A 15,353-nucleotide genomic window follows, 5' to 3' on the forward strand; every position below is an offset into this window, starting at 1 on the left:
AGATTTAGTTGATGGTCCTATTGGGACTCTGGCTAGAAGGAGTTAAGCATGACCTATTAATACAGATATATAAATCCAGGGATTGTTCAGCGTTAACTGTTAATTTAGATCCTTCGTGTCCCTGCATCTCTTGTTTAAACAAGATTTCCTAAACCAGTTAAGTCAAGAAAGTATAGAGAATATTAATAGTTGAACAATCTTCTAGTTTTAAATAAAAGCAAAAAATGATAGAAATATTCAGCAGACCTGAAACAGAATTACCTGAACAAACTCAGCAGGTCTGGCAGCATCGGCGGAGAAGGAAAGAGTTGACGTTTCGAGTCCTCATGACTCTTCAACAGAACTGATCTTTCTTTACAAGGAGAGGGAAATATAAGCTGGTTAAAGGTGCGGGGGGGGTGTTAGAACAGGAGCAGATCATCAAAAGATGTCACAGACAAAAGAACACAAAGGTGTTGAAGTTGGTGAAACAAAAACAGAATTACCTGGAAAAACTCAGGTCTGGCAGCATCGGCGGAGAAGAAAAGAGTTGACGTTTCGAGTCCTCATGACCCTTCGACAGAACTCTGTCGAAGGGTCATGAAGACTCGAAACGTCAACTCTTTTCTTCTCCGCCGATGCTGCCAGACCTGCTGAGTTTTTCCAGGTAATTCTGTTTTTGTTTTGGATTTCCAGCATCCGCAGTTTTTTGTTTTTATCTCTGTGTTGAAGTTGGTGATACTATCCAAACGAATGTGCTAATTAAGAACGGATGGTAGGGCACTCCAGGTATAGCTCTAGTGGGGGTGGGGGAGCATGAAAGATTTAAAAATAATGGAAATAGGTGGGAAAAGGAAAATCTATATAAATTATTGGAAAAAACAAAAGGAAGGGGGAAGAAACAGAAGGGGGGTGGGATGGAGGAGGGAGTTCAAGACCTAATGTTGTTGAATTCAATATTCAGTCCGGAAGGCTGTAAAGTGCCTAGTTGGAAGATGAGGTGCTGTTCCTCCAGTTTGCGTTGGGCATCACTGGAACAATGCAGCAAGCCAAGGACAGACACGTAGGCAAGAGAGCAGGGTGGAGTGTTAAAATGGCAAGCGACAGGGAGGTTTGGGTCATTGTTGTGGACAGACCGCAGGTGTTCTGCAAAGCGGTCGCCCAGTTTATGTTTGGTCTCTCCAATGTAGAGGAGACCGCATTGGGAGCAACGAATACAGTAGACTAAGTTGGGGGAAATGCAAGTGAAATGCTGCTTCACTTGAAAGGAGTGTTTGGGCCCTTGGACGGTAAGGAGAGAAGTGAAGGGGCAGGTGTTACATTTTTTGCTTGGGCATGGGGAGGTGCCATAGGTGGGGGTTGAGGAATAGGGGATGATGGAGGAGTGGACCAGGGTGCCCCGGAGAGAACGATCCCTACGGAATGCTGACAGCAGGGGTGAAGGGAAGATGTGTTTGGTGGTGGCATCATGCTGGAGTTGGCAGAAATGGCGGAGGATGATCCTTTGAATGCGGAGGCTGGTAGGGTGATAAGTGAGGACAAGGGGGACCCTATAATGTTTCTGGGAGGGAGGAGAAGGCGTGAGGGCGGATGCGCGGGAGATGGGCCAGACACGGTTGAGGGCCCTGTCATCTCCCGCGCATCTGCCCTCACGCCTTCTCCTCCCTCCCAGAAACATGATAGGGTCCCCCTTGTCCTCATTTATCAGCCCACCAGCCTCCGCATTCAAAGGATCATCCTCCGCCATTTCCGCCAACTCCAGCATGATGCCACCACCAAACACATCTTCCCTTCACCCCCCACTGTCGGCATTCCGTAGGGATCGTTCCCTCTGGGACACCCTGGTCCACTCCTCCATCACCCCCTACTCCTCAACCCCCACCTGTGGCACCTCCCCATGCCCATGCAAAAAATGTAACGCTTGCCCCTTCACTTCCTCTCTCCTCCCTGTCCAAGGGCCCAAACACTCCTTTCAAGTGAAGCAGCATTTCCCCCAACGTAGTCTACTGTATTCGTTGCTCCCAATGCGGTCTCCTCTACATTGGTGAGACCAAACGTAAATTGGGCGACCGCTTTGCAGAACACCTGTGGTCTGTCCTCAAGAATGACCCAAACCTCCCTGTCGCTTGCCATTTTAACACTCCACCCTGCTCTCTTGCCCACGTGTCTGTCCTTGGCCTGCTGCATTGTTCCAGTGAAGCCCAACGCAAACTGGAGGAGCAGCACCTCATCTTCCGACTAGGCACTTTACAGCCTTCCGGACTGAATATTGAATTCAACAATTTTAGGTCTTGAACTCCATCCCCACCCCCTTTCTGTTTCTTCCCCCTTCCTTTTGTTTTTTCCAATAATTTATCTAGATTTTTCTTTTCCCACCTATTTCCATTATTTTTAAATCTTTCATGCTCCCCCACCCCCACTAGAGCTATACCTGGAGTGCCCTACCATCCATTCTTAATTAGCACATTTGTTCGGATAGTATCACCAACTTCAACACCTGTGTTCTTTTGTCTGTGACATCTTTTGATGATCTGCTCCTGTCCTAACACCGCCCCACCCCCCCCACTTAAACCAGTTTATATTTCCCTCTCCTTGTAAAGAAAGATCGGTTCTGTTGAAGGGTCATGAGGATTCGAAACGTCAACTCTTTTTTTTCTCCGCCGATGCTGCCAGACCTGCTGAGTTTGTCCAGGTAATTCTGTTTTGGATTTCCAGCATTCGCAGTTTTTTGTTTTTATGTCTGTGGAGTAATGTTTCAGACCTGATGACCTCTGAGCAAAACAAACTTCTGATGAATGGTCATTGACCTAAAATCTTTCTTCAATATTTCTGTTGATGATTTGTAGAAAGATTTTCTAAAAGTAACACAAAACACCAGCAAATTTTCCCCACTCCTTTAATATGCCGTGAATATTATAAAGCAAACCTGATTAATTGCTTGTTTCTCAGATGGTTATTTTGGAAGTTGTGACTTTTGATAAAAGCAGTTGGACTATTCTGATATTGTGTATAATATCCTATAACACAGCAGCTTTAAACCCTGTTGGCATTCATTATTGGGGCTAGAAACCATTAATTTAAATATTTTGTCAAATCATTCCACTCTGTTCATGAAATAGATAATCACCTTTATAATAGATCTTACAGTTTAACTGGTAAGACCCAGAAGAATACAGTGGCCCTTGTAATAAAACATTGTTACCTCCTAGGTTTTAGTACCTAGGTAGAACAGAAACTTGCAAGTTTGTATTTGACATTAAAAAAAGTCAAGAATCTTTCTCTTCTCTGCCTCTAGGTTACATCGCCAACCTAAACATCTTCTGGCATTTTTATTGGCTGAGTTGGGTACAAGGTAAGAGTGTGCTTTAAGAAATATATAACTTAAAATATATATAATATGAAGTTTGAAACACTTCAGTTCAGCATTGTAGGAATAGTTAAAATGTTAATGGAGCTTCACACCAATTGAGTCTGTTTTCAAAAAGATATATTTTAACTCATGCCGTTTACTTTATCCTTGTGAACCCTTTATAAATTTGGAAAATTGTCCAGCTGTGTGTTAAAGGCCTTTTTTTGATGAGATGGGGGCGCCACTGGCAAAGCCAACATTTGTTACCCATCCCTAGTTACCCTTGAACTGAGTGACATACAAGGCCATTTAAGAGAGCAATTAAGAGTCAACCACATTGCTGTGGACCTGGAGTCACTTGTAGGCCAGACCAAATAAGGATGGCAGATTTCCTTCCCGAAAGGATGTTATTAAGCAGTTTGTTTGTTCATGGCCACCATAACTAGCTTCCAATTCCAGATTTTAATAATTGAATTTAAATTCCACCAGTTGCCATGGTGGGATTTGAACCCATGTCCCCAGAGTATGAGGCTGAGTCTCTGGGTTACTAGTCCAGTGACATCACCACTATTCCACCATCTCCCCAATTCATCATTCAGTTTGAAGAGGGTTACAAGGCTCATGACCAATCCCATCACTGTTGGTTCAGTTACTGACATCTCAACCACCTAGTACACCACTTCCTCCAACTCCCCTCGCCCCGTCACTAGCCCCTACCTCCCGAATACTGCCCATCCACACTTCTGCTGATGTGATGTGAGATCAAAATTAAACAAGCAGAAATAACCAAAACAAAGCAAACTAATAATGTCATTCTTTTTAACATGGATCATACCCCATTGTATCCATGGTATGCCTTACAATTGCTAACATCTTGATCAGACAATTATTCAGTGGTTTAGATATAGTATATTTCCTTGGTGCCAACTTTAGCTCTCCAGCTGCTGGCCCAATTGAGACAGCTAATTTGGCACAGGTTTTTTGGTACATGCTATCTCTGGTGTGTCACAGTTGGACGAGATATCTTGATTTCATTTTATTTTCCCAAAGAAATTGAAGTACTGATGTGCATTACCACTGTAGAATATAAGTGAATGGGTTCATTGCCCCATTTAGCTGATCTCCGCTGTGCTTTTGGGGGCAGTGCTAAGAGATGGAACTGATTCCTCATTTGGCGAGCAGGCAGGGTGGGTCAGCAGTCTCCTCCACGTACTCTGATTAAATAAATGAAGACAGAATCTGCCTGCACCAGCAGTTCAGGTCACTTCTCTCATGTCGCCATTTGAAGAGGAGCAGGGAGTCCCTCTGGTACGCAAACAGCATGCCAGCCAGTGTCTGTGGAATGCTGCCAACTTTCACCCCTCAATACAACTTTTTTTAAAAAAAAAGACAATCCTGTTGCCCCTTGTGGAATCATGCATATGGCTTCACATGTTTGCTTACATTCTTTGCCAGATTTGAAAGCAGTTTGTTTGATGTGAGGTCCTATGTAAACACAAATCTTTTTAAGATGGGATTTCAAAGCAAAAAAAAAAATCTGTTTTACCCTAATTATTACATTTACAGCCTCGTTTCAGTGACATTAGCAGTTAATTCTGTTTTTGAAACCGGTGCCTGAGTTTAGACTAATAGCTTTCATCCACAGGGGGCATGAGGCCTTGGGAGAAAATGTAGCAATTGGGTTTACCAGAAAAAACAAAAATTGCAAAATCTACCATGAAATATTGTCTCCTTGAACTGCCAGGGAAGCACGGGCATGACCTCTCAATTTAATACTTTTTCTGAACGGAACATGTTTAGGGTATTGTTCCTTCTGGTGCTTGGGTATTTTAATAAAAAAAATTGTAATTTTGGTTAATGATGGCATCCAGCAACTGCCAATTTTATACAGTGCTAACAGGTTCCATGTTATTGCCCAAAGTGGTTGCACTATTTTATAAAGATGGTATGCTCAGCCGCTGCAATGACAGTGTCCCCTGTTAAGGCCACAAAGTCCACCATGAAGTGCGTGAATTGTACATTCGTCTTGTGGCCCTTTTTAGATGTGTAAAATTTATCTTGCTTCCACTGCTGAATGTGGATTCAGTAATGTTTTCACATCTGTTTGTTATTCTGTTTGTAAACAATATATCTCAAAAACTAATGGATGAGTTTCAATTAAATTTGGTACATAGGGTATATATCGCCCAAGGAAGAACTTAGTGAGGACCCAGATCCTGGAATTTTTTAAAGGACCTGTTAACATTGTGCAATGGGGCAAATTAACTTCTTTTGAGTGTTATAGGTTGTTTTATTTAGAATGTTGTGGATTATCTCAGCTGCTATGATGGAATTTGTCATAGCTGTCAAAATATAAGCAGTGTTTTCAGAGTAAGTCGTTGGATGTGGTTTAGCCTGAATTAGCAGTGAAGCTCTGAATAAAAAGATTTATTTTTTCAGCTTCATAGTTACAGAGCATCAACCAGGTAGGGAAGAGCCTCAAAGAGGAGGTATATAATTGTAATAATGTTGAGTTAACACAATGTGGTGGAGGTATGCATTCTATCGAGTGCCCTCTTCACTTTTTTAACATATATTTTGACCTGATTTCAATGTCTTAATTGCCCTAGTGGAAGTTGATTGAGAACTGATATTCAACCAGTGGGTGTTGCTGTACTTGCAAAATATGATCTCCTTTCATTCTTAATCTGCATTCCTTTTCCCAAAGCCTTTATTCTCCTTGTGACAAATCTTGAAATTATTGTAGATAGTGCAATTATTCCCAAACACTGCACCCTTAATTCTGTACTGTGGAGACTCGATAGCCCACAGTACTTTGCCTGATTCTCCTCTTGGCCTGTATAACAGCTGGTTCAGGATTCATGTCCCAAGGATATGAATCAAAAGCGATACTGCTTGCGCTTGTTGGTCATGATAGACAACCTTTATACTTTCTCCTCTTGTCCTTCCTCCCCTCATCATGCAGAAATGTGTCTCCATATAAACGTTTACATCATTTTAAGCTTTTGGAATGAGTAAGCAAAGTCTTCTAAAGCTTTGTCCAAGCAAAGCTATTCTCGTTGACTCTTGATGTAGGATTGCCGTTGCTTTGTATTTCAAGACTACCCTGTTTGTACATCACACCACAATTGGCTGAATGGTTTCACTCTGTGCTGCATCAATCTACATACTATAGCATTCTCTATATTTAGTTAATGTGCTATGACTTAATGTTCGCTATTTACAAAAATCAAATAGTACCTTTTTATTTATTCGTAAAATTAAACTCTAGTTTGGGTTTCAACTGCTGTGCTGTGAGATGCACCAAGTGGAGATCAGTATGATCCCTACAAGGAGAACTTTCTGTGACAGCTGTTGTGGTTCAGATGTTAATAATAGTAAAGGGGGTGGGTTTTGTTTTATTCTTTTCTCGCATGGAATGTGCGTGTTGCTGGCAAGACCAGCATTTGTTGTCCATCCCTAATTGCCCTTGCTTTGAGAGGTTTGCTGGGCCATTTCAGAGGGCATTTAATAGTCAACCACACTGCTGTGGGTCAGGAGTCATTTGTACAGGTAAGGATGGCAGATTTCCTTCCCTACAGGGTATAGGTGAATCAGATGGGTTTTTATGACAGTCTACGATGATCATTATTACTGAGACTAGTTTCTTTAATTCCAGGCTTTATTAATTGGATTTAAATCCCAGCAGCTGCTGTAATGGGATTTGAATCCATGTCCCTGGGGCATTAGCCTGGACCTCTGAATTACTATCCATGACATTACCACTGCGTTACTGTGTCCCCTTGCGGAGCAGAAATTTTTCTAAATTAAACGTAAATGTAAGTTTTGTGAATTAAACAATTAAAATTTCAGGAAATAATTAAGTTCAGAAAGTACAAAGAAAGTGAATATAATGTTTACATGTAATTAGGCAGTAACTTCATGCATACCAGCTGTGAACTGACAACATTTCAGCCTAGTTTTATTTATTTCTTGTTAAGCAGCAATACACATAGAAGGATTAAGACATCGTAAGGACCAATTCCCATAAACTTTATACTATTGACCAGAAGCATCTTACTTGTGTCCTGTGAATTTCCTTGACCACTGTTTCTCATTTCTCGGCAGTCTGTTGCACCAGAGTACTTCAGAGCTTCCTGTCTAGTCTCAGAACTTAACAGCCTGATAGACATTTTCATGCCACAACATAAAAACAGAGTGACCACTTGGATTCCTGCAAGATTCCTACATTTTCCCTTGACAGCACTCTGGCCACAACCTTGAGCTCACCAAAACAGTTAGTAACCTATGCATCCTGTTTGACCCAAGCTGAGCATCTAATCCCACATCCTGTCTTGCTACGATTGACTACTCTGCAATGTTCCTTACCTCCATCCCTATCTCAGCTTTACAACTTCTCAAATCCTTGAAGGTGCTTTCATCATCAACATTGCTCTAATGTTATCCTTTCTGGCCTCCCCACTCCACCCTAAAATTTGTCCAAACCCAGGTACTTTTGAGTGTGCTGGAAGTTGTACAGCAGATGATAATATACTTAACGCCCCTTCATTTTTTAAAAGTCGGAGATAAAATAAAGTAGCACCAGTGAAAGTAGGCTTAATGCAGCCAATGTACTGGTCATTAAAACAAATTATTTTCTAAACCTCTCCATGATGTAGTGTGCTAGGTTTCCAGTGTGTTTTGCCTCAGTCAATGTGAAATCAAAAGCAACTGTAAGCCTCCAACTGTCTCCAGAGGAACCAAAGTGAAAAGAACCCCATTTTGAATTCATAAGGTGAAAATGCTTTGCCTGGTGTCTGTTTAAGCCAATGAATTGCTGTAGCCTTAATGGAGATTAGTTTGGGAATTTGTTAAAAGTTATGATCGTAGTAATTTGTAGCCATATGTATATATTTAACTTGTGTAAATTAATAAAAGGTTTCATTTAGCTTAAAATAAAACCTCTTGAGATAAGTTGTAATCTTAAATGCAAAAATATCACAAGGGAAGAGATTTCTGCTTTTTTTATATGTAAGAACTGATATTTTTTCCTTGTATGTGTGGTTGACCTGAATTAAATATTCCTCAGAGTAGCAGTGAAACCTGTTGTTATGTAAATTGAGTACTGTAATACCATGCAGGCTTGCCTTATGAACTTGTTTGATCTTCTGAAAGGCAGAATGATCAATACTTTAGTGAGACAAGGCAAGATATAAATGAACAGGCTGGTTTATTTTGTAAATCATACATGGAAAGAGTAAGAATGATCCTTATTTTATAAGGTTCCTTAAGCCTTGGAAAAAGGCAAAATGTGACACACTGACCCTGTTAATCAGTTAGCTTTTCTGACTAGAGAATTCTCATCAGTACTATCTTAAGGAGAACATTCTCAGTACCTATGGCTGTGTTAGCTTTTCCAAACTGGAAGTCCCAAACCATGTATTCTTTATGCACCTGGTTGGACGGGAAGCCACAGTCTTGACCTCAAACCAATTCTTTCCCTCCCTTAAAAAAAAGCTTTTCATGTCTGTTTGTCGATTTGCCAGCTCAGCTGTCAATTAAGCAAGCTGACAGCCTCCTATGGTGAAAATCTCACCAAAGAGAGGTTGTTTGCTTTCACTGAACCAGTGTTAATACCCAGATAACCAGAAAAACATTGATGCATAAAGCATTGAAATAGCCCTGGGCGAAAGAGTTGCAAGAGATTGCCCAGTGCTCATACAGGAGATACATCCTCTAGAGACAATGAAGTTTGCTGCTGGTTTCATCTCCCTGATGTTTGATATCCTTCACAGTAAAAGCAAAGTTAAATGATGGCACTTACACTGAACAGCACTGATGAGGAAATGGGCCGTTTCATCTCTTTGTGCATTATGTTCGGCAGTCATCAGCTTGCAGATCAGAAAGTTGTTGTTCAAGCTTCACTTGAACACATAATCAGGGTGGGAACTCCATTCCAATATTGAAAGAGCACAGTGGTGCTAATAGTGCTGCTCAAGAGGCCCATTGCTTGGTTTTGATGAATGAATATCCCCTGGCATTGTTAAAAGGGTAATAGAATCCTACATTGCAAAATGGACTTTTTGACCCATCACATCTGTGCTGGTATTTTTTCAAGGGAGGCTCCCTAGGCTAATTGGAAACTCCTGCTTTCTTCCCATACTCTTCAATCTTTTTCCAGTAATTAATTCCCCCTTTAAAATAATTCATCATCTCTGCTTCAACAGTGGCAGAGAATTCCACATTTTAAATATCCATTGTGTAAAGAATTTTCTTTTCTCATCTGTTTTAATTACTACTTCCCTTAAATTTGTGCCCTCGTTACCATCCCTACTGTCCAGTGGAAACAGCTCTATTTATCCCTTTATAACTCTTCACAATATTAGAAGCTCTTTATCAGTTTCTCTCAACATTTTCAGCTCCAGAGAGAGAAGCTGTAACTTCTCAAGTCTTTCTTCATAATAACATCCTTGTGGATCTATACTATGCCTTTCCGTTGGAAGAACAGAAGAAATAGGAGCAGGAATAAGCCGCATGACCCCTCAAGCCTGCTCTGCCATTTAATAATATCATGGATGATCTACCTCAACTCCATTTTTCCACCATATCTCCGCATCTCTTGTTACCCCTTGTGCCAAAATTCTTACTGAACTTTTTTTCTATATTCCTTCTATCATGAGCTGTCCAAACTTGTGCACACTGTTCCAACTGCAGTCTGATGAAGGCCCGAAGAACAAATACAGCATTGCTTTGGTATTCTGTTTTTTATGACTAATCTTCTTGCACTGCTGCTACTGTACTCCATTCAGAATCTTATAATTTAAGTCCTATCTCCTTATTCCTACTTGCAAAACGTATTTCTCTATCCATAGAATTATGTAGCACTAAAGGTTGTCATTTGGCCCATTATGCCTATGTTGGCTCTTTGAAAGAACAAGCCAATTAGTCCCACTCCCCTGCTTTTTCCCTATAGCCTTATGTAAACAAAAAACCCCATCAGTATTTGACCAGTCAAACTTAATTGAAGCATTAAGTGGCACCAGGTGCTATCTGTCGATCCTGTTAGCCTGTTTATAGCATCCTGCTGCCTTTTAAAGTCCTGGAATGATGAGTTGTACTTCCTATTAGTGCCCCCCACGACTGATAGTGCCAGTAGGAGGTGGGCTGGTCATTCATCCTGCCACTGACTTGCAATGACTGCTGCATTTGTCTAAGCAATAGTCATTGCACATCTGAAGCAATTGAATATGATGAATTTAAATGCAAGAATTTTACTTGTAATACTGAGCATTTTTATCTTAACAGTGGATCCATTGATGGCAACAACCAGCTTGTAATCAAAGGGAGGTTTCAGCAAAAACAAATAGAAAATGTGTTAAGGAGATACATCAGTGAGTATGACAGATAATGCACTTTATTTAATGGGTGAGCAGGGTTGGTAAGAAATGGAGTTATCTCAAGGTAAGAACCTCAATGACCAGCCAAAATGTAAATGAGGCTTTGGGGACCTTCACTAAACTCCACAAAGCTAAAGTACAAATTGAAAACATTTTATTAATTATATTTCCCTGTAATTCCTCCTGCTTCTGTCCCTTTCAATTCCCCAACCTCCTGGTTTTCTGGTCTGTTTTCATTTTTTCCCTCTTCTTCCTCAATGTGGTGTTGGAGGGTGGACCTTGGCACCTTGTTACAGGATTTATCCTCTTTTTCTTCAACATCTTGAAGGTTATTTCTAAGTTAGTTTTAAAATGCCTTTAATTTTTCTCTTCAGCTTTCTTGCATCCCTATCAGAGATTGGCCGCTAAATGGATTTTGTTTTTTGGCCTTGCTGACAATTATCTGGACAATTAAACATTTATTACAGTCTTGTTTCTCATTGTACCTCTGCTTCTAGTAAATTCTGATGTTTCCATCATACCTAAGCATCTTTGACATTTAGATTTTTTTATTTCAAAAAGAAAGGATTAAAATTGTGTTGGATTTCCTGTGAAATACATTATAAATCACGTCTTCATTTTTATTCTTTCCTTTTCCCTCCCTACCCCAATACACAGAGGAGTACGTAACCTGCCATACTTGTCGGTCGCCAGACACCATCTTGCAAAAGGACACACGGCTGTATTTCTTGCAGTGCGAGACCTGTCATTCACGCTGTTCTGTGGCCAGCATCAAAACTGGATTCCAGGCTGTTACTGGCAAGCGTGCACAGCTCCGTGCCAAAGCACATTAGCCTAAACCTTAACCACTGGAGAGAACAGGAACTGGGAGTTTAATGTAATAGGGCTGTTTTACCAAACAAGGGGTGGGTTTTAATAAGCGCATTAAAATATTAAAAAATTAAAATGCTGCTGACTCGGCAAAGCAAAAACGAGAATGGTGAGCATTGTTCCCTGAAGCCTTCCCAAGCCACAAAGTTTATCGTAACAACAGTACTGTTGCACTGCTCTCTGTTCATATCCTGTCCAGTTAGCAGTATAAATGCAGGAAGAAAATTGCCTTTTATACCTTGTAGGCTGCTGGAGGTACAGCTCAATTTCCTGGAGCTTGGGCGTGATCCACTGAATGTTTGAATGCATAATTTCTTGTTGATTATACCTCACCCTGGCTGTTGGTTATTCCACTGTCTGGCTGCTGTATTTTTTTTACTGGAGGGAGGGTGGGGCGGAGGGGGAGTTGGCCAAATTGTGCAAAATAAGTTTGGAAATTTATTAAATGAATTCCCTGAGAAATATTTAAAATTGTTGCATTTTTTAATTAATTCCATCATTCTAAGTCACAACTTTTCAGATGCCAGGGTGAGGTCTGGGCTACAAAGCATAACCTATGCTGATTTTTGCAGTGGTAATGAAGGTTTATCCATTTTCAGCCTTGGAAAAGCTTGGAGAGAGTTTTAAAGCAAAACACTTTGTGTTGAACTGATTACAGGCTCCCGACTGTACACCAACGGTGACAAGTGTGCAAGAATAAGATGTAATAAAGTAGTGATAATAGTGGTTAACACAGTCATTTTCCTCTGCTTCTGGTAATGTTTGACACTGCGTTTTTCTGCAAAACTCTTGTTGAGTCAGCTGTGACTGGCAGTCACTTAGCATATTCAAAGTGCAGGTGGCAGCAAAGCTATGATTTGCTTGAGGCTGGCGGCAAAAGTAACATTTTGCTTGCAGCTGTCTGCTCCAATCTGCAAAAAAAGAAAGTCAGCTTGCCTTATTTAAGCAACATTGGATATGTGCTGCTTGTAGGGTGGGAGAGGGTAGTAAGGAGAGTATTTATGGTGTTGCTCTTTAGAAGCCAATGCAATGTTGCAAAAGCACCCACTGGATGTCACTAAATCAGTTGGTATTTTGGCTTGAATCTTACCTGGACCATTCCCCTCCAGTAGGGCTGAACAGCTTCCCATTTCAGAACCAGTTGAAAGCAAATATTTGATTGAGAGGTTTTATATAATGGGTAGAAAACTTCGCAAAGAAATTTGGCAGCATAAAACTTGACCTCAACAAGGATTTGATCTTTGGTGCCTGGGTTATTTAATAAATTGCCTGCTCTGTGATATTTATCTGCTCTCCACACTCTCATTATGCCAAATCCTCCCATTCATACATCACTTCTATTGGATACAGTTTTTATTTTAGACTGCGTTGGGGTATAGGAAGGATAACTAGGAAATGTCAATTATCTAAGTCTGGTTACAATAGAAACACTCCAGAACCATGACCAGGAAACTTGTGAACAATATCGGACATCTGGTGGTAAGTTAGAAGACGAGCCTTCCCCACCCATCCTTCCAACCTCCCTTAGAAATATGTCTGTATAATTACCCAGTGGGAAAATCTAGATGAGTTTGGCCGCTTTTCAGATCAAGCCCGCTGAATGAAAAGCATATGAACGTGCTTTAAAGTTGTACAATTGCTGGGTCCCAATATAGTCAAACTCCTCCAGCCTCTTTGGTGTGAGAGATTGGTGGAATTGAGACCTGTCCCTGTAACATACACTCCCTGCAACCAATACAATATAATCGGCTTGGTGCAAGCTAAGTTGCGTTCATCTTCCTGATTACACCAACAATGTTTCAACAGTAACCGCTGGTGAAGAAAGCATCCAACTTCTTTAATGCTTTGTCAGCTATTGAAAATTGGCAAATATTGGGTTTTTTTGTTGTTGGAAAGGAGATAGAGAACAAACCAAATCAAAACCTGGGGTGGCAGAGATAACCTTGAGTACATTAGTGAGGTTGATTATTTCACAGTGAGTTTGCGTGAGCAGACTGAATGTGTATGCAGTATAATCAGTTGAAGTTGCTCTAAAATAGAGATTGTATCTCTTCTGTATTAGCTTACAGAGTATAATCTTCTGGAGACCCAGAAGTATTAATATACTTGATGTGAGGCAATTAATATGGACAACTTGCCTGTTCAGAATATAAAAGCAAAAAACTGCGGATGCTGGAAATTCAAAATAAAAATACCTGGAAAAACTCAGCAGGTCTGGCAGCATCTGCGGAGAGGAACACAGTTAACGTTTCGAGTCCGTATGATTCTTCAACAGAACTCTGTTGAAGAGTCATAAGGACTCGAAACGTTAACTGTGTTCCTCTCCACAGATGCTGTGTTGCTGAGTTTTTCCAGGTATTTTTATTTTTATCCCTGTTCAGAATTTGGAGATCTTTTTGAAATTAAGAATGTTAAGATCAGAGAGCAGATATAGTAGATTTGTCTCCATTCATTTTAGCATGAGTACATAGGGGTGCTATCCTGACTTTTTAAACTGATGTCTTTGCCTTTTTTTTCTAAAAGTGACACTAAGAAATGTTGTAGGTGCTGAATAAAATGGGTTTTTGTAACTACAGCACAGCACACTGAGTTCAATTATTTTGGAACAAGCTGCTTCCTTATTCCCAAAGGTCACGTTATACATATTCAGAGGAGCCCACATGGAGAACAGTGGAAGGCATTTGAAAATGAAGTGAAAACCCCCTCTAATATAAACTGGTCTGGTACAATTTAAAATAAGTCAAGCTACACTAGAGTTTTCAGCTTGAAGGATTTAGATTGTACTGGGGTCGTGGGTAGGGTTAGATGGAGCGGAAGAGGAAACAGCCCTTATATGATCTCTCCTCCCTTTTTATTTTGGTTGAGATTTAAAATTGGATTGGCATATGTCAAACTATTTTAAATTGTGTACGTCAATGGGAATCATACATCTGGAACACATTGTAGAATGTAAAGCTTATACAGCCCTGGGCAGGGATTAATTTAACTCACCTATAAACCCAGAATCACAGAATGGTTATAGCACAGAAGGAGGCATTTCAGCCCATCCGCTCTGGGCTGTTTCTCTGAAGGAGCAATTCACCTAGTGCTGCACTCTACCTTCTCCTTGTAACCCTGCGCATTCTTCCTTTTCAGATAATAATCCAATTTCCTCTTGAATGTCTCAATTGATTCTGCCTCCACCACTCTCTCAAGCAGTGCATTCCAGATCCTAACTGCTTGCTATGTGAAAAAGTTTTTCCCTCATGTCACCATTGCTTTTGCCAATTACCTTAAACCTGTATGCTCTAGTTCTCAGACCTTTCATCAATGGAAGCAGCTTTTCCCCTATCTGCTGTCCAGACACCCCATGATTTTAAACAGCTTTATTAAATCTCATCTCAATCCTCTTTTCCAAGGAGAACAGTACCTACTCCAATTTACGTAACCCAAGTAAATTAATTTCCTATCACTGCTATTTCAACTTGCAGTTTGTCAATAATGCATGCTTCAATTTTCATTCTTTTCCTGTTCACTTTCTTGCCCAATTTTCCCTTCTGTGGATACTACCTCCTGCAATTTTTCAGTCAGAAAAGCAGTGCGCTACTTAAGTGTACTAGGTGTTCTAGTGCATAAGTCATAAAAAGTGCAGCAAGTACTTAAGGCTAATGGAACACTATCCTTTATGACAAGAAAAATTGAACTTAAAAGTATGCAGTTATGCAGCGCATTGGTGAGACCGCATCTTGAATAGTGTGCAGTTTGGTCTCATTTGAGGATGTAAATGCATTGGAGATGGT

General features: G+C 40.6%; 1 protein-coding gene across 1 annotated transcript in view; it reads left to right on the forward strand.

The window, feature by feature from the left end:
- Window positions 1-12,313, forward strand: part of eif2s2 (eukaryotic translation initiation factor 2, subunit 2 beta) — a 44,374-nt gene extending 32,061 nt beyond the window's left edge. Inside the window, exons 7-9 of the mRNA XM_041204960.1 lie at window positions 3,275-3,331; window positions 10,613-10,698; window positions 11,362-12,313. Of these exons, the coding sequence (XP_041060894.1) occupies window positions 3,275-3,331; window positions 10,613-10,698; window positions 11,362-11,537 (319 nt within the window). The 3' untranslated portion in view covers window positions 11,538-12,313. The remainder of the gene's footprint in view (window positions 1-3,274; window positions 3,332-10,612; window positions 10,699-11,361) is intronic.
- The last annotated feature ends 3,040 nt before the right edge of the window (window positions 12,314-15,353 follow it).

This window comes from Carcharodon carcharias, chromosome 14 (genome assembly GCF_017639515.1).
Source record: "Carcharodon carcharias isolate sCarCar2 chromosome 14, sCarCar2.pri, whole genome shotgun sequence".
NCBI classification, from domain to species: Eukaryota; Metazoa; Chordata; class Chondrichthyes; order Lamniformes; family Lamnidae; genus Carcharodon; species Carcharodon carcharias.